At 43.0% G+C, this 24604-nt stretch overlaps 2 protein-coding genes across 3 annotated transcripts in view; one reads left to right on the top strand and one right to left on the bottom strand.

Moving 5' to 3' along the window:
- Tatdn1 (TatD DNase domain containing 1) overlaps positions 1-4768 on the top strand; it is a 35319-nt gene extending 30551 nt beyond the window's left edge. For both annotated transcript variants that reach the window (XM_041671821.1, XM_041671820.1), the window contains 3 exons: positions 121-191; positions 1110-1236; positions 4672-4768. In XM_041671821.1, the coding sequence (XP_041527755.1) occupies positions 121-191; positions 1110-1236; positions 4672-4768 (295 nt within the window). The remainder of the gene's footprint in view (positions 1-120; positions 192-1109; positions 1237-4671) is intronic.
- Positions 4769-5442: 674 nt separating this feature from the next.
- On the bottom strand, positions 5443-17694 carry Rnf139 (ring finger protein 139). The gene is made up of 2 exons (XM_041671818.1): positions 17145-17694; positions 5443-7437 (listed from the first exon to the last, which is right to left on the bottom strand). Exons 1-2 carry the CDS (start codon positions 17323-17325, stop codon positions 5615-5617), a joined length of 2004 nt encoding a protein of 667 aa, XP_041527752.1. The 5' UTR covers positions 17326-17694; the 3' UTR covers positions 5443-5614.
- Positions 17695-24604: the final 6910 nt, after the last annotated feature.

Raw genomic sequence — 24604 nt, forward strand, 5'->3', positions numbered from 1 at the left:
GAATGTATACTTCCTAAAGTATACTGACAACAAAATTCTTTGTGGTTTTATAACCCTTAAAAGTATCTTAGTAAAAAATTATTCACTAAATATCATTTAATATTTAAATATTGTTTCAAGCTCACTGAAAACGGAAGCTAACTTGGAAGTTCTGAAGTCAATACCTAGTGAAAAACTAATGATTGAAACAGGTAAGCTGATGTTTCCAGAAATTCAAGTTTTATATTAAACCCTAATGTCCCCTCCCCCCAAAAGGTAGGGGACACTTGACTTCTAGTTTTAATCTCAATGTATGGTTGTTTGGTTGGTTTTAGGATTTTGGAGGTAATTACTAATGGAAAAGTAGTTATATAGATTTTTATTTTCCATTTGGCTAAACCTCAAAACTTAAAAAAAGATGACAGAATCTGTGATAACTATATTTATGAATATTTATGAAATGGCTCCTCAAAGCAGTTTATATTAGGGTTCGAGATATTCTTACCTCTTTTATAGTGGCTAACTTCCATAGCCCTTTCAAACAAACTGGATGTTATCTCTTAAAACAAGTTCAAAAGCTGGACTCTGACCTAACCCTGTAACTCAGGGGTTGCTGGTTTATTAAAGTCTATAGACTGGGCCACTGTAGGAAATAAGTTTATTTCTTTAGACAGTCATGAAAACAGTTTTACTGGAAGTACAATGCCTGTATGATATGCAAGCTATTTGAAAAGAAATAACAGGGCACTAGCTCAGTGGCAGAGTGTTATTCCTGATCCTGGGGGAAAAGCAGGGTTCACAGCCACGCTTCCACATGCAGCAGAAGCAACACAGAGCAGTCTTACAATGCTGACACGTTTCAGTGATAGTTCTTGTTCTTTTTCTTTCCCCAAAGCATGTCGTACACTAGCCACATTAGTAAGGAAATAAAATAAAAATCAGTCTTTTTTCCAAGGTGCAGCTTAGAACTTTATATTGCACTTTTCTTGGAACTGTTTTCTGGTGCATTAATTTTGCCATTTTGGAAGTTAGACAGTGACTTGTAATTTTGGGTTATATACCAGTGTTCATGAAAAAGATTTAGAAAAGTAAATCCCTTAATGCCTTCTTTCCCCTTCCCCCAACTCCAGATGCGCCTTGGTGTGGAGTTAAAAGTACACATGCTGGATCAAAATACATAAAAACTTCATTTCCTACCAAAAAGAAATGGGAAAGCGGGTGCTGTTTAAAAGACAGAAACGAGCCCTGCCACATAATGTAAGTTGTTTTCTTGAATGGTCTTCACAGATGTCAGAGATGACCAATGACTGTCACATAGTGAATTTCAGTCAGGTTCAGGTTAGTTCAAACAAGTGAGTTGTGCATTGTGGTTAGCGATAAGCCATCTAAGACCATTTGAATGGTGGTTTGGAAATAGTGCACCTGCATTGCTGTGTCATCTCCTAGGTTCACATCTTTTCCATCCAAATGAGTTTACTGCCTCAGTGGCTTTGGTCACTTCTTACTTTGTAGGAAAAGAGAAAAGACCTGAAAGTGTGTCATAGAGTTAGTCCAGTGTACCTGCCCTGCTGCTGTTTGTCACCTGTTGGGTGACCTTTAGTTAACAGCTATCTAAATATTAAATATGGACGAGAGCAACAACTCCGGGGAGGTACCAGTTCTCAAGGCCTCACATGGAATGACATGACAGGGTGCCCTTTCCTCGACCTTCCCTGAAAAACAGAAGGCGGAATTCCAGAGCAGGATATGTGTAGAGAGCTGTGAAGAATCTCCTGGCAAACAGGAAAAGTTGGTAATACTATTTTATAGACACCTATTCAGATTAAGCCTAGACTTTATTGGTCTAGTGTGGTTTGCCACTGTAGGCTTAGCTCCAACATTTATAAAGATTAGTTATCAGATTGTTTCTGGTAGACAGTAATGTCTTGAAAATATGCCTAATTACATTACAAATAAGTAATTTGTAATAATACAGTATAAGCCAGATCTAAAATTCAGCAGGCAGAAAAACCAATTAAAGTGTCCTTCTACACTGCATATGGGTCTTTTGTCTTTAACACAACTAGTTTTGGCAGAGTTTTGAACTGATGCTTAAAACCTCTCACATGAGGGATCTTTGTACTCTGCTTGTAAAATACCACTTTCAGGCATTTTTGTTTGTTTTTTGGCTGGAGGTGATGGAGGAATTTGCAGATTCATTTAGAAGACATTATTTCTCAAAATTCTTCGACAATCTAAGGGGACACTAGAGATCGCAGGACAATAAAGAAGCTGTTATTTCACTATGGCCACTTGGCAAATACACACACTACTTGGAGGATATAGTGCCAATGTATGTTTTCTGTACTTAATGCCTTGTAAAATCATAGCTGTTGGCCGTAGCTGTAAACTTGCAAGGCAAATTTCACGGAGTTTTTAATGCAGACTTAAGAACTGAAAGCAGTGCATCAACCTGTCCTGCAGTTAGCTAAGTGGCAGAGCTCGGGGAAATCAGCATTTGCAAGCTGAAAATGTCAACATTTCAGATGGCTGTGCCTCTGCTACTTAGAATCTGTTAACTTCCACTCCACTGAGTTTTCCATTTAACTGTTTACATACAGGTCTTCCTTTCCTTTAGGCTATAAATTTCTTGAAACATATTTTGGTGCTCCTGCTCTGTCAGGAAATGGGCAAGTTACTGAGGCTACCTAGAAGAACCAACAGTTCTTAGGATCACACACACCCTGAATGAGTAGGGTCAGTGTGGCAGCAGTTTTGGAAAGGGGGCCTCTGCTCCCTGGAGCAAACAAGCAGATACAGTAGGCTGCTGGAGAGGACCCTGGAGCTCACAATGTCTGCCCTAAGAGGTTCTAGGAGCATGCTTTACTAATGTGGAACTTAGCTGTTTATTGAGCAGGCCTGCAGTCAGGTCGGATAAAGACAAATGTTGAGCAAAGGCAGGCTGCAGAAGAGCCTGGCAGTGTCAGGGAGACAATGTACTTAGTGTGGCAGAAAATAGGGTGAGGTGAGTGGAAGAGGAGAAATCTGGGACAGCAAAGTGAGACCAGATCCTTGGGGCTTTTGTCTGGCAGCAGTGTAGATTTCATCATGACCCAAAGAGACTAAAACAGGAGAATGGTGATTTTTACTTGAGTCAGGGTCTCAGGGCGGCTTAGAAGTTGCTCCACAGCAGTGGGTGACCTTGAATCCTCAATCCCGCTACTTGTCTCCCCCCTACTGGGGTTAGTCCTGAATCACCGGGCGTGTTGTTGTAGTTCAAGAGTTGTTATTGTGGGGAATACTGAAAGGTGATGGGTTGATACTGCAAGACTTCAATGCCTGTGCCTCGCGTAAGGATGTCCCAGTAGGGGCTGGAAAGGTGGCTCAGAGATTAAGCGCACTTGAGAGAACTGAGATGTTCCCAGCACCACATATTAGGAGCTCACAACCACCTGTAACTCCAGCTCCAGGGAAATCTGATTCCTGTGGTCTGTGCACTCATGTATGTACACCCACCCACACACAACCACTGCCACACACACTTAGGACTGAAAAATAATTTAAAATCTCACAGTAAAGCTATATTTAAAAAATAACTGCAGCTTTATGCCTCTGAAGCTACAGAGAAATACAGTGGATACAAGGACTGGCTTCCTAAACAGAATGCTTTCCTAAGCACGGCGACTGTAGCACATGTCTGAAAAGCAGGGTGGCCCTGCTGCACAGTCTCAGCAGAGCAGCCGTGCTCTGGGCCCTCTCCGTCAGCAGCAGCACCCCTTACCAATGTAGTCTGTGCACATAAACGTCCTCAAGCTCACTGCGGAAAACTGCATTTTGACTGTTTCAGTGTCACAGAGTTCCTTGTCGGTGTCTGTGTCAAGCAAGGCTTCTGTGTCATACTGAGATCGGGTTTTAAAATTCCAGCTAATCTTAAATCCCTATCCTATTTATTTTGGGTGCCCAATTAGGGTACTCATAAAGGGAACAAAAAGCTCATGACAAGGAATATTTAAATGTTTAATTTGGACTACAACTTTTTAATCCATGTTTAAAAACTACTTACAGATAATATTGCTTGGAAACCACCACTGTTGATCATCATTTTCTGCAAAGACAGAGAGAGAGGCCTCTAGTCTCTTCTCTCTGCTCTGAGCACAGGACCAGAACCCTCCCACAGCCACACCTTCCGTACCTGCCATCATGTGTTTACTGTGCACACAACCATCCCTTGCTGTCTGTTAAAGACTAGTTCAGTAAGCAGTGCCTTTCAAGTTTTTGGCCCTGCTCTCCTAACACCATCATTATACATATATATGTATAATATATGTATATTATAAATAAAATGAAACCCAAAGTAGAAAGGAACTTAACCTGTATTATGTGCAACACACATTCCATTTTTAAGATGCTCATTATCCAGTAACAAATGTGCTGTCACTACAGTCTAAAGGACTCACACCCCCTGAGCCTTAGCGCTGCACTTACATGACCCTGCTTTCTAGTTTTCTTTATATGCATGTTAGCTCCAGAACTTTGATTGCCAGAAACTGGTAATGTTTTCCTACTGCTATTACTGACAACTTTAATAACTCTTAAACTTCCTTAGGAAGGGTACAAGATCTTCTCTTACACAGGAAAAGGTGATTATATATAATCACCTTTAATTTAAAACAATATGTTCTTAGAAAGTTGATTCTTTGTGTTTTGTTTTAGCCAAATATTGGAGATAATGGCAGCAGTAAGAGAGGAAGATCCACTGGAATTAGCCAACACGCTATATAACAACACCATTAAAGTATTTTTTTCCTGACGCTTATTTGTACGTGTTTTCTTTTTATGATGTGGGATTTCATGGTAAAACTGTAGTGTCATTAAGAGATCTCTCCAAAGCGGTAACACTGTACGTTATACCCTCACTCTGACCCACAGAGTCAGAGCAGCACTGGCTAGGCTGTTGATGTCCTGGTTGACCACAGTAACCTTTTTATTGTGTAATTTCACCAAAAGTCTGAAAGGCCAGTGATGTTTTTACCTAAAACTTGCACAGCACATCCTGGTTTATATCAAAGCTTAGTTGATAACAAGCCTATTTCTCAATTTTCAGTCCCTGACTCATGACTTTTGAACCCAGCTCTATTACAGCTCAGATTTCAAGTTTCTCAGTTGCTTCTTGTAGGTTATTGTTCCTTCATTTAAAAAAGAAAAATTAATAGCCTTTCTAATCCAAATTATTTTATCTCATCTTTAATTTTATACTAAAGTTCCTTTATTTTGCATTTTCATTTTCCCCTTATTTTAAAGAAAACCTGGGGTCTAGCATTAGATATGTTCTAACTTCACGGAGGACTCTTTGGCACAGCTGACGCACTGTATCATCTCTATTAAGAAGTTATTTGTTCAGATTTTGTCATAGAAACGTGAAAACATTTTATTCTATGTACAATAATGTACACAAATTTAAATAGGTCACCAAAGAGACCAGAAGTAATTAAAGAGGTATATTTACAGTAGCACATCACAGTAAACGGAAAATTCATTCACAGTTTCAACAGCGATACTGTTTTTGTGCTTGGTTACACACTGACGTGAAGCATAGTACTCCATTTTGGATGAACTGAATTTTAAACAAATACCTCAATGATTAGTAAATGCTACTTTAATCAGTGTCATCATTAAATTCTGCTGCTGCTGCTGCGCCTGTACGCTGAGTCCCTCCGTTCCTTTCTCTTTGAACATCATCGTCACAGTCTGTACTGTCATCCTCGTTCAATTCCCGGTCAGATCCAGCAGCATCTTCTCTTAAAGCTTCCTCTGGATTCTGATTTTCGTTGGGTGCAATAAATCCATTGTTGTTAGATATATTTGAATTGTCCTTGATATCATCTTCGATGTACACTTTTTGATGGCACATTGGACAAGTATCTTGAATGTACAGCCATTTTCGAAGGCACAGTGCATGGAAGTAATGATTACATGGTGTGATGCGAGCGGATGTTGTAAACTCATGATAGCAGATTGCACATACGTCATCGATTTCTTGCAAGTGGCTCCCTTTTATTTCAGGAAGTGAATTGATTTTCTTAACAGCAGTTCTACGATTCATGAATGTCTTCCAACCATTTTTTACTTGTAAGTAGATGTTAAAATATGCATGTAGGCACATCATACAAGCCCGAATTTTACTTCCTGACTCAAACATCATGGTATAGGCCCCATTCCCAAACATTACCACTCCAAATATAAATTCGATAATATTGCCTGTCGAGCGAACAAAGTAGACATAATCATCAAGCTTTTCCCAGAGGACGTTATAGTAGCCATCAATCATGAACAGCGTATAAACGGTGAGAGAGACTATCACTTTCAAGCAGAGCTCCACACAGAAGGCTGTGACCGCAAACAGCCATGTGTTTAGTGCATAGTGATGCCAGAGGACATAACTGAGTAAAACAGGAAGAATAAACAGGCAAGCAGAGACAAACAGCACAGGAAAGTGTCTATGGAATGATGATACGTGGGAGGCACTAAGAGACATTAATACGGGGTCTGTCATTCCATGGATGAAATGCAGGACTGCAGTTAATAAAAGGCACATGTTTCTACTTAAGCGAATAAGTCTCTCTTCAGGTCTCAGCCCACTTAAACCAGTCTGAAGAGCCAAAATGAAAAACAAAACAGGTGCTACGAAGCCAAGTCGCCTGTCGTCTTCTTCAGTTGATCCAATAAAGGCCAAGATTCCAAGGCCCAAATAATGGGCTATTGAAGAAATTACAGCACTCATGCCTAGAACAGTTAGTGTAGAATCACATCCACTAATTATTAGATTGCAAATGAGGTCCCAGAAATCATCCCAAGAAATAAAGAAGGACTCAGTTTCATTTGCCATCCTTAAAATATACATTAATACTGTAGCCTGAGCTGTAATTCTTGTTAGCCAGAAGACCCGGAGTATATCTGGGAAACGAATCCTCTTCCATGTGTCCTCCATCAACAACTGTAATCCATAAATTCGGTACATATGCCTCACTAACAGGTAAACATACCGTGTGGAATAATAAAACCACTTGAGTTTCACTGCCAAGACAAGCAATGTATTTACTATGAGAATCAAAGAAGAGGTGAAAATTAAAGTCTCTCTGATGTATAATGGTAGCTCTGTGATTAAGCCGATTATAGGAACCAAGATATTCAAAATAATTAACTGTGAATAGATGGACTGAATCTGGAGTAGAGTGACATATCCAATTCCAAAGGTCAGCTGCAGAACGATGAGCGCCATCCACAGTGACGGCCCTTTCCGGGGAAGCAGCTCGATGCCAAAAGCTGATGTGCTGTAGGCACCATAGAAGTCAATGTGCAAAGTAGCATAGTAATTCACTAACACTGAAGTTGCAGCTAGGAGAAAGGCTGAGCTGTACATGTAAAACTTGAAGAGCGATCGCTGTGACAAGATCAGAACAGTGCTGGACACAATTATACCTAAAGACAAAAAGAGAACATTACTCAAAGGAAATCGTTTTAAACATGTTTTCATACTAGCAATTAAACTTTCTTCCTTTATTATGGTATTTTCATAGTTGTTAAAGACAACTTCAGAGTTCTAAAGGCCAGACCAACTAAACATATCATTTAAAAAAACCTGGCCCTTATTTTCTGGTTTCTAAAGTAATTAATTCTGTTTGTCATGGTATATACCCAGGTACAAGACTACTAAATTATCTTCAAGACAAATATTTAATGATATGCACCTTTTGGTAAGTTCTAAAACTCAAAATGATACTGCCTATATAATTTCATAATTATTAAAAAGTTTAATGTAATACCACAAAAATAAGACGACTAAGAATTAGACTAGAATTTTCCTACTTGGTTTCAGAATTCTTTCCTAAAGTGTTCTTCAGGCAATCAGGTGAAGTGTTCTGCTTCTACTCAGTCGTCCCCCCCTCCCCCCCCCCGCCTTCCAACTGAACTCAAAAGGCTCTTGCTTCTCAGACATGCGTATTCTCTAGGGGCCCAAACTAGGTCCCCAGGACTTTTCTTCACATTTTGGAAATGCTCTTCCAAGTTCCCTTTCCTACAAATTACTGAATCACTTCATATAGCAAAATACACTCAGAAAAATCAAACCACATTTTAAAAGCCAGCTCTAAACATGACTCCCATCATTCCATGTGTAACTACTACAAATGGTCGATGTTCCTCATCAAGTGCCACTGCTGTACTCTGCCTAAGGAGATTAAGTTTTAAGTGGAAGCACCGTAGCTACATTACTGGACTAGTTTAAAGTACGGGAATGAAATAAAACTGCTCGCTTAATTCTCCTAAACTCTAACTGCAAACCTCACCTGCTTTTCCAGAACTTAATTTCAATAACAGTACTATTGATGCTCTGGGCTCCATACCCTCAAACTTTGCTTCCCAACACACACTACTGTGCCAACTGCTCCTTCCTCTGCCATGATTACATCTGTAGTTTAGAATATATCTACATTTCATCCTAACTTTTCAAATCCTACCTACCCTAGAGATCTTCTGACAGTTACTGTTCACTCAGCATACCCACAGAACCTCTGACATACCTGGTGTATCTACTACCTGATACTGAGATTTGTAATTATCCATGTAGGTATCGCCCTATTACACAGTTATTGGAGCCCACAATGCTTTATTGGGGCAATGTTCAGTACCATAGGCATTATGCTCTTAAAGATGATCACAAAATAGAGTCTGACTGAAAACTGAAACCTAGGGAAGGGGACAGACAAAGCTAAGAAGCCATGAACACTCAGCAGCTTTCCCTCAGTTCGCCATCAAGAACGCTGCATTTCACGGCCTATGAGTATAAAAAAGGGCTGTGGTGATAGTTAGTTCCTTTAAGGGATTATCCTGTGCCTAAATGTCAGGTCCTTTGTGAAAAGAAAACACACACACACACACACACACACACATTCACACACCTGAAAATATGTAAACCTGAGTAAGATCTGCCTGCTCCCCCAGGAGATGGGACTGTATGGAGCATCAGCAACTTTTCCCCTAGAACGGAAGCAACATGACTTCAGCCTGCAAGAGGCCATCTGCTGCCTTTGTCTATATGTAAAATCCCAAGCCTAACTGATTCTCTAAATTGAGTCAAAATCAAAATAACCAAAGTTCTATTTTATGCCACTTAAAGAGAGAAAGTAAAACAGGTTCTAAAATGCTTGGTGTCAACTTGCTATTCATAGTAGTGTATCAGCCCCCACCCTAACTCTTCATGACCTTAGCTGAACTTTTATAGTCCTTTTTTTTAAACCTAACAACAATTTCTCTGAATCTTATTTATACACACAAATAGAGGAATGGCTTGGCTATTAGGGATTTCTGTACAAAGCAAGTGCCATTGGTACATGTGTCTAATAAACTGGGAAATGGTAGAAGAGGACAAGAACTGTAGTGCCATTATGACCTCCAAGTCTGGATATGGCCTAACAAGTAATCTGATCCCTCCCTTCCCCACTATATACTAAGGCTGGCCTCAAACCTGCACCTGCGTGAGCCTCCTAGATGCTGGGATTGGAGGCACATGCCACCATCCCTAGGCTTGCTACTACTCTTCCCTGAGGAAAATGACGTCTTCAGTGTGTAACTAACAAGCACTCCATAAGTAGCACACACTTGTTATAATTCCTCCCCAAAGTCTACAGACAGATTTTTTTTTTAATATGGGGAGAACTGACACTCACTTTACAGAAAAAAAATACCAACTCCCCAAATACTAAGTCTCCAAAGTAAATGTTTCTCTTGGTGATCTTTGGGGAGCACAGTTAAGGCTTCTTTACACTGCAGTTTCAGACATGAGCTCCCTTCTTAGGGTTCATTTAAAATGGCTAAGGAAGTCCAGGGGGAGCCTTCATTAGGGACCATAAGGGACCCACTTTCTTTTAAAACACCACCTGGAGATGCAGAAAGAGAATCGATTATATCACAACTTGGGAATTTTAGTCCTAGACTCTAGTAATTAGAATGTTTATAAAGTTCTCAAGGTAGAAAAATCCAATTAGGTGCTTTGAATTAATATTTGAACTGAATTCACCAAAGAGTTCAGGGCTTTTTCAATTAGATTTCCAAAACCAAGAAATAAAAACAGGAGAGGAGGGGTAACTGCATGCATTTCACAGCACAGCATGGCTCTTTGTGTGTTTCTGAGACAGGGACTTGCTATGTATGTAGTCCAAACTCGCCTTCAACTTGTGCCCTCCCACTCCAGTAAAGTGCTAAGACTAAGGGTGTGCCTTGCCAAAGGACGAACCCTACACAGCGAATTCATTCCGAACCGCTCTGCAAACTCCTGGCTACAACTGAGCCAGAAATAAATTAGTATCTACCCCTCTCCATGCCTGGGTGCCTTGAAAGCAGACTAGAGGGTGTGGAATACAGCAAGGCAGCGCAGTAGCAAATGCACTTCTCCCTGCTTCAAACAGGGTCCTCAATAACCAAGTCCAGGAAGAAAGCATGTGTGATGTCTATCTATTAGCATACTTGGCAAGTAAAGTATACCACAGACAACATTTTTCTAAACTTGGCATTGTGGCACCTAACTTTAATCCAAGCCCTGAGGAATTGTGGCAGAAGGCCCATGCTGAGCTGCATGAGACCCTACCTTAAAACAAAAAAATTCTATCAAACTTACTTTCGTTTTACGTAAGACAAGAATGGTATCATAGACTGTTCTATTTATAAAATTACATTTTTAACATGTATGAGTTTATTAACATATGGAACATGAATTTTAAAAAGCCAAAACCTAAATAGGTGGTGGTTTTGGTTTTGGGAGACAGAGTCTCTCTACAGAAGTATTGGGGAGCACACCTTTGGTCCCAGCACTCTGGAAGCAGAGGCAGGCAGATCTCTGTGAGTTCAAGGACAGCCAAGACTCTGTGTGATTATTTCAGGGCTGAGCAGCAGGGAGCTAACAAGCGGCCTCCTTACAACACCTACCCTACTTCTGAAGCTGCAGAGGGACAGAGCTAAGTACCTAAGTCACAGGCTGATGGTTTAACCAACATGCCTACGCAATGAAGTAACAAAAACCCCAGCAAAACTGAATTCTGAGGGCTCCAGATAGCTCAACTTGAAGTTCCTGAGGCTGGAAACCTGTCGGAGCACAGGCTCTCTACAGTTCCCTCCCCTCCCCTCCCCTCCCCTCTCCTCCCCTCCTCCCCTCCTGTACTCTAAACATCTACCTCTTCCATCTGTGTCCTTTGTAACAGATGACAAATATAGGCATTTCTCACACTCTGTCTGCCTTAATTCTAGCAATTAAGGGAACATAAAGAGTGGGCCAGGGAAACTCTGGATGATAGATAGCACATGTTAGAAGCACAGGCCACATAACCTAAGTGAGGGGCAGACTTGTGTGACTGATGGACCTTTCATCCTAGAAAATCAGTTATCAGCACTGAACTAAATTGCAGGACAAGTTATGGTACTCATGAAGAATTCACCACAAAACTGGCTGTTGGTGGGGGAAAAGTCTACATGCATTCTGTTGACCAGAGGGGAAGCACTCTGGACTAGATGTGGAAAGTAAGAAAAATGCCCTTTTGTTCCTGTCATCACACTGTCTTACTGGCACCGCAGAGGCAGGACAAGTTTAGTTTCTCACACACCGTGACAAGTCTAAACATGTGCTCATACAGACATGTGCCTTTTGAGGGTTAGATGTTTAATACTGAACCTACTAATATTTTATATTTCTGAGGATATTTCCTCTACATTCAACATTAGTTTATTTAGAACTGATTTCACGAATATGAGGTAGGTGTCCAGCAATTCCCCGCCCCCCCTTTTTTTTTTGTTTTTTGAGACAGGGTTTCTCTGTGTATACCTGGCTATTCTGGAACTCACTCTGTAGACCAGGCTGGCCTCAAACACACAGAGATCTACCTGCCTCTGCTTCCCAAGTGTTGGGATTAAAGCTGTGCACCACCACCACCTGGTCCCATATTATTTTTAATTGACACATATTAGTACTTATGATAAGGGTTCCTATGAACAATGAACCCATTGTAATCAGGGTAAGTAACCCCTCAAATAATAACTTATACTTAAATTGGTTTCTCACTACTGATTAATTCTTCCATTTTAGTTGACTATTCAGGGGTTTTTTTGTGACTGCCACTTTATCTTTGTCCGTTTATTAGTATGGACAAGTGTCCTCTCAAAGGGCTAGGCTGAAGACAGTCCCTGGCAGGTGGTGAGAGTGGAGACTGCATCACTCTAATTCCAACAATGGGCTAATCCAAGAATGAATTCATAGCTGAAGGGAGTGGGTGGGGCCTATGGAAGCAGCAGGTCCCTTGCAGGGGCAGGGTGGGAGTAGGGGATCTTAAAAGGGATGCTTCTAAAAGTATAACTCGTCTTGGCTCCTTCCTGTCTCTCTGTACCTCCTGTCTGCCACCAGATAAGCAACTCTCTCCGCCTTGGCCTTCATATGCTCTGTTTCACCGTGGGCCCCAAGTCAATTCAAGCATCCAGGAACTGAACCCTCTGAACCTGGGAGTCAAAATAGCTCTTTCCTCCTATGAGTCCACCTTCTTCAGTCTTTGTCACAACAAAAGGACTAACACAATATGGTGCCAGCAGCTTTTCTTATTTGTGTGCAATTAAAAATATTCTGAACATAAATATATTTGTTGGTCATAAGTAATGCTCAGGTTTACATCCAGTCCTTTATATTTTAGATGCTGCTTTATTATAAAAGGTTTTTAATTTTAAAATTTCAATTTAGAATCTTTTAGTTTTTACAAATTGACTATTCATACAGATAAGAGAAAAAGAACCAGTAATTTTTCCATATTAAGTAAATCATCACTAAATACTTCATAGTTACTTCCATGAACCTCAATTCAATTCTACCTCCAAACCCCATCAAGTTTCTATTATACTGGTGTCCGTTTCTGAACAAAGTACAATATCCTAGTCTATTTGTCCATTTCTCAACCAGGACTAGATTCCTCCCTCCTCGGGGACATTTGGCAGAATCTAGGGATAGATTTGGCTGTGATGACCGAGGTCAGGTAGAAGACAAAGAATGCTAAGATTGTACACTGTGGAGGATAAGGAGCCATCCCCATATTTATTCTGTCCAAATGTGAACAGAGCTACTGCTGAGATGTCTCGGTCTAGTCTTCTGCCAGTCACAATCACTTCTGCTTCATTTTGCTTTCTAATACACATTTAGAGTAAGTCTGAAGTTTGCCGTTTTGTTTCTTCCAGTAATGCTGTAATGAATGTCCTTGCTCATAGTGTATATAACTCAGATCTCTAAGTCTGGAGAACCGGAGCTCTGAGTCCAAAGGTAACTATCACCCGAAGGACAGAGACATGGCTCGGGCGGCAAGAGTACCTGCTACCTGCATGCTCGACAGCCTGGCTTCAATGCCTGGCATCTTGTAAAGCCAGCAACGGTGTGGGGCATGCTTGTGATCTCATCAGTGGAGGCAAGAAAACCAAAAGCTCAAGGTCATCTTCACTTTGCGGCCAGCCTAGGCTACAGGAGACCCTGCCTCAGTCAGTCAATATCAACTGGTAAAGTCAAATGGTTTACACAGAGGCTTATCAAATTATATCAATTTACCCATTTCAAACAGGTAAACATGTCTGCCAAATACTTTTAAATCATACTTTGAATTCTTCACCAATCTAACAGATAAACTGTATTTATATTGTTGTAAGTAAGGCTAGGAACTATTTATAATTTATGTATGAGTGCTCTGTATGTAAACCTGCAGGCCAGAAGAGGACATCAGATCCTTTTATAGATGATTGTGAGCCACCAGGTGGGTGTGGGAATTGAACTCAGGACCTCTGGAAGAGCAGCCAGTGTGCTTAACCTCTGAGCCATCTCTCTAGCCTCTAGAAACTATTTCATTACTGGCCACTTGAAATTTATTTAAAGTTCCCACTTTACTATGGAAGCATATTTTTTTTACAAAAAAAAAAACAAAAAACAAAAACCTTACCATACATGATATCCTCTGTCATTTTAAAAGATTTTCAATACAAAAGTTTTTCATTTTTAAACACTTAAACTTATTGTCCCTTGTAATTTCTGACTTTTCTTTTATGTTTAGAAAATCCTTTGCCACTTCAGTGAGTTACCACCACATGAGTAATACCATTAAAACAAGCTCCCATGCTTGCATCTTCTCTAGTGTATTGAAATTTGCTAATTCAGCATCATGTTGCTGTGGAATGAGTTTCATTTAACATTCTAATATTTCCTAAGAAACACTGTACTTATTGTTAAGGTTTTCTTTGTATCTCTAAAATGAAAGGTTTTGCTTTCTGAGCTTTTGAAATCTCAAATTGGTTTGATATCAAGTGCAAGTGCAGTTGCTGAGCCAGAGGGTGTGACCGTGCGGACACCGACACACACAGCCGGGAACATTTGAAAAGGCTGTGCTGGGCACTAGTGAGCTGCTCGTCTCCACTCGGACCTTGCACACAAATACACAACACTACTTTATTTAAGGTCATTTATTTTCAAACACAAAAACTCACTTTTTCATTTCTATTTTATTTATTTTAGTTTTTCGAGACAGGGTTTCTCTGTGTAGCCTTAGCTGTCCTGAGACTCACTCTGTTGAGCAAGCTGGCCTCGAACTCACAGAGATCCACCTGCCTCTGCCTCTGCCTCTGCTCCTGAGTGCTGGGATTAAAGATGTGTGCCATCACCACCCAGCACATGTTTTATTCTTACAAACAAAATATTAGCTACAATTTAGGGAATAGTTAGATGACCAATTCTGAAGTCAATTTTTAATTGCTCATAAAATCTGACTCAATATTCTGGAATAAAAATTTTCAAATAAATATTTGGTGATTTCAAAAGGATGAAGTATCTGTAACAAAGTACAGTCTTAATAGAAGCATTAATTTTTTGAGAAATTATCATACAAACAGCTAACACATGAACAGTCAAATGATGTTTTAAAGGGTTAATTATCCTAACTCATTTACTGTCCTAAGCTCCTGATAAAGCTACTGTGAACAGAAGTTCCCAAAAAGAAGATGCACCTTCAAAACGAGCCTTCTGCAAGCCTGAGTGATGGGAGCGCCACTGACTGTGGAGAGTTGGAATGTTGCAGGTCGAGAGCCTAATTACAGTTTATCTTAGGCTATCTTTAGCCCTTATAGTCGCTCCTTGCCCAAGTCAGAGTGAGACCTAGCTAGCACCAGTGACTAACAGATAAAAACTGTCTGGAATATCAACTTACAGCCTTCATTTGCTACAACCATATCCTGGGCCTATAGCAGACAGAGTCATCTCAGCTTTGCTTGGCCCAATACTTACTGTTTCCACTAATTTTTTTAAGTGATTTATGACACTTTGTTTTGTTAATAAAAACTTCAGCAAACTGTTACCACGCTGGAACATGGAATTTGGGGTAACCTCAATCAGTGTTCCCGGTTCCAGAATCAGCTATCTCCTATCCCATTTGAGGTGAGAGCTGTGCTGTGTTGACAGGACATCATTGTCCATCTTTACAAAGGTGACGGTAACGAGACCAAAGCACAGAGCAGTTACATGGATGACCAGCAGTTCTTATTTAAATCCCCAAATACAAAGCTTCTGTGAAGATAAAAAGTAGGTGTGCAGATTGGGCAAGGGGAACAGCTGCTTGCTCAACGTCCTCACTATACACAACTTCACCAAGGAAGCCGCCTTTCCTTGGACCTACCTAGTGTTGGGTACTCAACAGGGCACTGCACTAAATCACCAGGTCCCCAAAGAGTTCTCAGAACCTGCAGTTATTACTCCACCAAGACCTTCAAGGCGGCGGCTATCCTGTCTGAAATGAATATGCAGACTCCTCTCACCAACAGCACTAATTTCACAAACCACAGAGGATGGTGCCAGTAACTTCCACAGAGGAAGCAGACTGCTCAGTCCTGTGCTCACACAACACCACTCCATCTCTCCCTTTCCAATGATCAGATGAAGACTCACAGGCAGCACCTGCTCTCTGCTCTACTTCAACACACCGAGGGAGAAAGTGAGCGCCACCCGATGTCAGAGGACTTTCTGAGGCTCTGGCAAGCGCTTACCAGCGGGCACCAAATCTCAAACACCTAACTTCTCCAACCTCATTTCTTCGCTTGTAGTGAGGACACCACTATCTTTGAGGGGTGACTGACAGATTAGGTAACGCCTGGGAAAATGCTCCACAAAAGTGAGCTGGCAGACAAACGTAAATACTGTTACTAAGAACAAAATTCTCTCTTTTCTGCCACCCCTTTTCTATGGGAAGAGCCAACAGATGCTTATACTCCAGACAGTCTTGGGGAGGACCTCACTCCAGTCCCCCTCCCCAACACTTCAAAAGCAAGAACCCACGGGAAACTCACCTTAACAGTCACCTCACCAACAAACTGTCGCAACTGTAATTAGAAAAATCCCTGTATACATAATGTTTCTCACTCTGGTAAAGCAGTGTGGAAATAGAAAGTGAAATACAAAATGCTCCCAGTACTTAAGCCATATGAAGACTGATTTTCCTAAGTCTCTTGCAAATGTCTCATCACCCTGGGGGCAAGTCAAAGTCACATTCAACACCTTATTATTTACTCATAGAAAGATTTTAGGGCTCCCTATAAGTATAACCTTCCTCGCGGTGACTTTTGGAAATGGTTTCAAGGTCTGACATTCAACCCCGTCTCCTGGCTTGTCTGTCCATTCACCTCAAACATTTCGCGAGCCTGTGGACTCCAGGACACTGAAGTGACAACAGACTCTACCTCGCGAAAAGGGCAGGCGGGCTCAAGCTTTGGCTCAAATCCAAGGACACACACGGGGAGACCGGGACCGGGACAGTTGTTTTTCCAGGGCTGTCGCATAGGACGCGCTAAGCCAGCCGTCAGTCATTCCCCAGGAGAAACAGCAGGCAGAGAGCCGCATGCTCACACAGCCCTGCTTTCTCCTCACCTCCTCCAAGTGCCAATGGAACAGTGACGCGCCACAACCACTCCGCTGTCAACGCTGGCACGAGCGTCTTGGGTCCCCGCACCCCGCCAAGAGGCCCTTCTGAGCAATCGAACCGTGTGGTTCCCCGAGCCGCGTACCACCAGGTGCCCTACCGCCCCCGTCCGACCCGGGCAGGGCACGCCCTGGCCCCGCGGGCTATCCCCGCTGTCCTTACCGAGGAGCCGGAGAAAGATCTGGAGCACGATGCACAACGGGCTTTGGCTGGAATCGTAGTAGGAGTTGAAGATGGCGTCGATGATGTAGAGGCAGGGCACCCGGAGCGCCACTTCGAGCGCCGCCCAGACCTGCTGCTGGGCCATCCGCACCTGCTGCTGCGGGGGCCCCACCGCCGCCATGAGCCGCTGCCACACCGGGGCTGGGCGGGCCGGGCGGCGCGGGGGAGGCCCGGGGGCCACGGCCGGGGCGGGCGCAGAGAGTGGCTCCGCCCCCGACCGCCTCCTGTCCTGGGTCCCGGCCCGCCCCGCCGCCGGCTCGGTCGCTCGCTCGCGTCCCTCGATGGAGCCGGGGGAGGGGGGGGGGCGGCGGCAGCAGCGGCTCCCGGGAGGCCTCGGGGCGTCGGTGTTTCCGGCCGGCTAGGGTCTGGCTCCTCCTCCCTTCAGAGCCTCCCCCGCCAGCGGAGCCACCATCTTGACCCCGCCTGCCTCGGCCGTTGCTGCCGTTGCGAGGGCCCCGAGGCTGCGCCCGCGGCCACTCGAGAACACGGAACCCGGCTGCGTCACAATCGGGCGCGCCGCGCAGCGTCAGCACGCGCGGCACGGCACGGCACGGCGCGGCGCGGCCAGCCTCGAGCGTTGCCATGGTGCCCGCCGGCTTCGGCGGACCGGGCCGCCGGGTGGCGCTTGCGTTGTCGGGGCTGTCGCTCGGCGTGGGCGTGGACCTAGCGAGGGCTCCTGTGCAGGACCGGTAGTTATTAGATGTTTATGGAGTAGCCCAGGAACTCGCCTCCCACGGCTTGGGAGATGAAAAGGCGCACGACGACGCCCTGCCTACCTGCCTCTCCCCGCCAGGGGCCCGTGGCTGAGGATGGCAGGGGAAATACCTGCGCGAGCTCGGGGCCATCCCAGCCAGACTTGGCACTGGCCCTTGGGGTGGTAGGCGCTGCCAAGAAAAACACCACTCCCCTGTGTTTACACATCTCCCTTCCTGTCCATGTGGACAGAACTGAGGACGGTCGTGAGCACATTTTATTAGCGGCTTAGAAGCCTAAAACTTAAGAGCAAGGGCCTCGGCCTCTCTAGGTTCTTCGATTTACCCTCGTCCTTGGGGTAAGCGCTTCTGATGAGATCATTTTTTTTTTTCTTTCTGGCACTTTCTTGTTTAATCAGTGGAATTGGTATGGCCTGGCTGTCGTCACTCTGTTCCTTCTCCAGCAAGTGAAGAGTGTGAGGTCAGAGACTGAGCAGTAGCCTTATCTGTTTTTGTTTAAGGTACGTAAAATAGCAAACAAGGGGCGTGGTTGGCTTCCGCTCCCAGCGCAAAGTGGCAAAGTGCGTTCTTCTGGTTTACAGCTGGGCTCCAGAAGTAGAACCTCCCTCCCTCCCTCCTGTCCCGCCCCGCTCAGTGAGGAGATCTGTACGTAAAATTATCAGACTTTAACAGAACCCCTTTGGGTGAATGTATTTGGAGTGGAAAGACTGCGCCAGTGTCCTTATTGCAGCCTTGTGTTCTTGTTTTCGTTTTATCACCCTCCCCGGTCCCATCTATTGACACAACCTTACATACGGAGCTTCAGGGGTTAAATTAGCTGCTCCGCCCTCTCTCAGTCTGCTTTTAAGTGCAATTAAAGTCAAAAGAGTGAAGCTATTATGGAGAAAAGGGTCCAGAAACACTAAAGTAAAAATATGGTAGGAGAGAAAGGTAGAATTCTATTGTGGTCGTATAAAAATAGAGAATAAAGTATAACCTTGAAGTACAAACTCTAATACACACCTAGTTAGCTGGCTAAGAACAGTGATGCCTGTGTCCACGCTGACACAAACAATATACATAGAATCCCTGTGTTCAAAGATAACACTCTGCCATTAATGATTCAGAAGCCTTTTTATCTGTCATTAGTGATTCAAATGCTTTTTAATAGCTTGCTTTTTTTTCCTTTTGGTCAAAGTCTCATTGTGTAGCTCGAGCTAGTCTGGAACTGGCTGTGTAGACCAGGCTGGACCCACACTTTCTGTATAAAGATCTGCCTGTGTCTGCCTCCCAAGTCCTAAAATTAAAGGTACTTTAAAAGTAGGATGTGTAAAACGTATGTTAACTTTTCTCTGGATAGCCGTCAGTAGAGCCTTGTCAAGGAAAGAAAAGATTTTTGTGTGTCCAAAGGAAATTTACTGGAGTCCCCTGGCTTCCTTAGGTGGAGGGAACAATGAGAAACAAACACTTGAGCTTCCTTCCCCTGACCCACACCCCTTCCAACAAGGTATTACGTATTTCCTTTCAATGGAAGATGCTAATGCCAGTAAAAGGGGTGGGAATTGATAGGTAAACTACTATAACTTCACGTCCTTGAGAAATTCTTTAAAGTAAAAGTCTCTAACCTTGTACTGACTGGTGCTGTGTGTCAACTTGACACAAGCTTGAGTCATCAGAGAGGAAGGAGCCTCAGTTGAGAAACTGCCTCCAGAAGATTCAGCTGTAAGGCATTTTCTCAATTACTGATCAGTGTGGGAGGGCCCAGCCCTTGGTGGGTGGTTCCATCCCTGGACTGGTGGTCCTGGCTTCTTTGAGAAAGCGGACTGAGAAAGCCAGGGGAAGCAAGCCAGTAAGCAGCCCCCTCCATGGCCTCTGCATCAACTCCTGACTCCAGGCTCCTGCCCTGTTTGAGTTCCTGTCCTGACTTCCTTCACTGGTGAGCTGCAGTGTGGACGTGGAAGCTGAATAAACCCTTTCCTCCCCACTTGCTTTTGGGTCGTGGTGTTTTGTTGCAGCAATAGAAACCCTAACGAAGACAAACCCTAAATTGGTGTTTGGTTTTTTCTTTTTTTAAGAGTAGAATTCAGATGTGCCCATCAAAATGCAACTATTCACATTTTCTGGTTTCGTAAAGCCAAATAGACTTTTTTTTTTTAATTAACAAAGGAAACAGCAGGGTTTATAGTGGTGTTTGGATTATATGTTGAGTCTCTGTTACGTGTGCTTCATGGTTTGCCATCCTGCTTCTTTACCTCTATAATTCTCAGTATGATCATCAGAAAGCTAGAATATGGAGATGAGAGATGAAATTCTTTTTTTTTTAATTTATTTATTTATTAAGGATTTCTGCCTCGTCCCCACAACCGCTTCCCATTTCCCTCCCCCTCCCCCGATCAAGTCCCCCCCCCCCTCATCTGCTCGAAGAGCAATCAGGGTTCCCTGACCTGTGGGAAGCCCAAGGACTGCCCACCTCTATCCAGGTCTCCTAAGGTGAGCATTCAAACTGCCTAGGCTCCCACAAAGCCAGTACGTGCAGTAGGATCAAAAACCCACTGCAATTGTTCTTGAATTCTCAGTATTCCTCATTGTCCGCTATGTTCAGCTAGTCCGGATTTATCCCTTGCTTTTTCAGACCTAGGCCAGCTGGCCTTGGTGAAATCCCAATAGAACATCCCCATTGTCTTAGTGTGTGGGTGCACCCCTCGTGGTCCTGAGTTCCTTGCTCGTGCTCCGTCTCCTTCTGCTCCTGATTTGGACCTTGAGATTTCTGTCCGGTGCTCCCGTGTGGGTCTCTGTCTCTGTCTCCTTTCATCGCCTGATGAAGGTTAATATTCCTGAGGATGCCTATGTGTTTGTCTTTGGATTCACCTTATTTAGCTTCTCTAGGAACATGAATTATAGGCTCAATGTCCTTTATTTATGGCTAGAAACCAAATATGAGTGAGTACATCCCATGTTCCTCTTTTTGGGTCTGGCTTACCTCACTCAGGATAGTGTTTTCTATTTCCATCCATTTGTATGCAAAATTCAAGAAGTCCTTGTTTTTTACTGCTGAGTAATACTCTAATATGTATATATTCCATACTTTCTTCATCCATTCTTCCGTTGAAGGGCATCTAGGTTGTTTCCAGGTTCTGGCTATTACAAACAATGCTGCCATGAACATAGTTGAGCATATACTTTTGTTGTATGATAGGGCCTCTCTTGGGTATATTCCCAAGAGTGGTATTGCTGGATCCAGGGGTAGGTTGATCCCGAATTTCCTGAGAAACCGAAACACTGCTTTCCAGAGTGGTTGCACAAGTTTGCATTCCCACCAGCAATGGGTGAGTGTACCCCTTTCTCCACAACCTCTCCAGCAAAGGCTATCATTGGTGTTTTTTATTTTAGCCATTCTGACAGGTGTAAGGTGGTATCTTAAAGTTGTCTTGATTTGCATTTCCCTGATCGCTAAGGAAGTTGAGCATGACCTTAAGTGTCTTTTGGCCATTTGAAGTTCTTCTGTTGAGAATTCTCTGTTCAGATCAATGCCCCATTTTATAATTGGGTTGATTAGCCTTTTACGGTCTAGTTTCTTGAGTTCTTTATATATTTTGGAGATCAAACCTTTGTCAGTTGCAGGGTTGGTGAAGATCTTCTCCCAGTCAGTGGGTTGTCTTTTTGTCTTAGTGACAGTGTCCTTTGCTTTACAGAAGCTTCTCAGCCTCAGGAAGTCCCATTTATTCAATGATGCCCTTAGTGTCTGTGCTGCTGGGGTTATACATAGGAAGTGGTCTCCTGTGCCCATGTGCTGTAGAGTACTTCCCACTTTCTCTTCTATCAGGTTCAGTGTGTTCGGACTGATATTGAGGTCTTTAATCCATTTGGATTTGAGTTTTGTGCATGGTGATAGATATGGATCTATTTTCATTCTTCTACAGATTGACATCCAGTTTTGCCAGCACCATTTGTTGAAGATGCTCTCTTTTTTCCATTGTATACTTTTAGCTCCTTTATCGAAGATCAGGTGTTCATAGGTTTGTGGGTTAATGTCAGGGTCTTCTATTCGATTCCATTGGTCGACTTCTCTGTTTTTATGCGAGAGATGAAATTCTTACACATATCATCTAGATCAATCCTTAGCTGACTTGTTACACAGAGCCAGGCAACAATAGTGACAGAATCAAATTTGCAGCTTATATTTTTCTCTTTCCAGAGCATAAGATTGTTCTCCTGCAAGTAATTTTATGTTTTATTTTTACAAAAGTTTAAAATAAGCTGAGTGTGGTGGCTCACACCTTTAATCCCGGAACCAAGGAGGCAAGCAGATCTCTGTGAGTTTGAGGACAGTTGGGGCTACGTATGAGACCCTACATGAACAAACAAAACTTAAAATAACTTACAGGCTTGGGAGTGTGTGTGTGTGTGTGAGAGAGTGTGTGTGAGTGTGTGTGTGTGTGTGTGAGTGTGTGTGTAGTGTATGAGTGTGTGTGTGTGTGTGTAGTGTGTGTGAGTGTGTGTGTGAGTGTGTGTGAGTGTGTGTGTGTGAGAGTGTGTGTGAGTGTGTGTGTGTGTGAGTGTGTGTGTAGTGTATGAGTATGTGTGTAGTGTGTGTGAGTGTGTGTGTAGTGTGTGAGTGTGTGTGAGTGTGAATATGTCCCTAGCATGCGCAGACCCTGGGAACGATCACCACCACAATCACAAAATATTGAAAATAAAACAAGCAAATAGTAAAGTATTTGGTAATGGTATGTCATAAATAAATTTTAGGGACAATACTCATTAGAGCTACTATGTTATTCCAGCAGTCTGGGTGTCTTAATTACTTTTCCATTGCTGTAAAGAGACACCATGACCAAGGCATCTTATAAAAGAAAATGTTTATTGGGACTCACGGTTCCAGAAAATGAGTCCAGGCCCACTGTGGTTGTCATGGTGTTGGAGCAGCAGCTGAGAGTTTACATCTGATCCACAGTACAAGGCGGAGAGGAAGCTACGTGGAAATCGCATGGATTTTTGAAACTTAGAATCCCACCTCCAGTACACACCTTCTTCATCAAGGCCACAGTTCCTAATCCTTCACAAACAGTTCCATCAAACATGACCAATGGGAGCCATTCTCACTCAAATTACTTTTGTTTCTCTTTCGTAAGGGTACTGACCATCCAGCATAATTTCCCAATTTTGACATTACTTTATCATAAGTTCCAGATATTAAGATATAAACTTATTCAGAGTAATTAATCAACCTATCATTGTGGGAATTCTGTATCTACTTGCCATCCCCAAATGCACAGTAGTCTATCTATATGGAACACAGTACCGTTTAATGCTGTTTAGAGTGGCTACAGCCCTCCAAATGGCTGTAACTGCAAACTGAGGGAGGGACATTGAGAGATTCACAGATAGGACACAGGAGTTTGAACATCTTGTGCCTCTTGTTTCCTCTGGCCATGGCCACCATCTATCCTGAGATGGATTTATTTGGTGGGTCTGACAAAACCCTACGCATCATGAGAAGCTGTCAATACAGCCACTAATAACCCACAGGATGCACTGTTCCCACCATCATGCATACAACACTGTCTGTCTTGTTTGTGTGGTTGTCTTCTGCAGAGATGCCTTGCTGGAGGAACGAACACCACTGATCCACTTATGATTCTCCTATTAGAACTTGCCATGAACTTCCATGGATTCTTATCACAAACTTTTTACCACAGAATCTCCTGGGTTGAATGCCCCCGACATCAGGGCTAAAATCACACTGCAGCCTGGGCAGCCAGCGAGCCTTCATATCCCCTGGATCCCACTGAGAACTGTCTCCTTGTCATCCAGTCTATGGACCAGAACCACGATTTCCAAGTTACATCTTACCAGAGACCCACAGAGCTTGGGATACTTCTTTGGTGGTGGAATAATTTTGGTGAAATGACTGGATAATGTGCAGTAGTTGGTTTTTTATGATGAAGGGGATACTTCTGGAGCCAAGAAATCTCTGACTGAAATAACTGGCTGCTGGTCCTATTGGGGGTTACCTCCTTTGCTCTGACATGCAACATGCCACTTCCTGTTATCTGACCCAGTCAGCACAATATCATCCCATAGCACACACAAATGACCTAGACCTCTTCAGACTTTGTTGGTTATAGGGTGGGGGAGTTCACATAATTCTATGACAAAACTAGATAACATATACGGATGTCTCTCCCACAGAAGATCACCTTGGTGGTCCAGTGGCCTCGGGACTCAATTCTACACATGCCCTCACAGCTTCTGCTGATGTACATATATATAGTCTTAAAGTCTCCTTTGGGATACATGTTCATCTGAAATTGTTAGAAACAGTACACAGTAAGGCTGAGAGAACTGTTTTATCATAGCATGAGGTTACTGGGGGTTTTTCTTTTTCTTAATTGCCTTTGTTATCTGTACTTCAGTTTTTAAATTATGTGAACCCAGATCTTAAAAATCACCAAAAGATAAAAATTAAGGCAACCTTCTATCAATCTGTTTCTATTTTTCTATCTAATGCTAGAGCGTGGAAGTGCCAAGTTCAGTGCTGGCCTCATACTCATCCACTGTTATCTGTTTGCCTCTGTCTTGAAGGCAACCTGACCTTTAAAAACCCAGGGACATCTATTTTGTCTCTGAAATTGTGTGAACAATGATAAAGCAAACCTGCAGGTTTTATCTAACCAGGAAAAACATGCCATTACATTGTTAATATTG

The sequence above is a fragment of the Microtus oregoni genome, unplaced genomic scaffold (assembly GCF_018167655.1).
Source record: "Microtus oregoni isolate MIOR12 unplaced genomic scaffold, Mior012 000022F_ref0000154, whole genome shotgun sequence".
Classification (NCBI taxonomy): Eukaryota; Metazoa; Chordata; class Mammalia; order Rodentia; family Cricetidae; genus Microtus; species Microtus oregoni.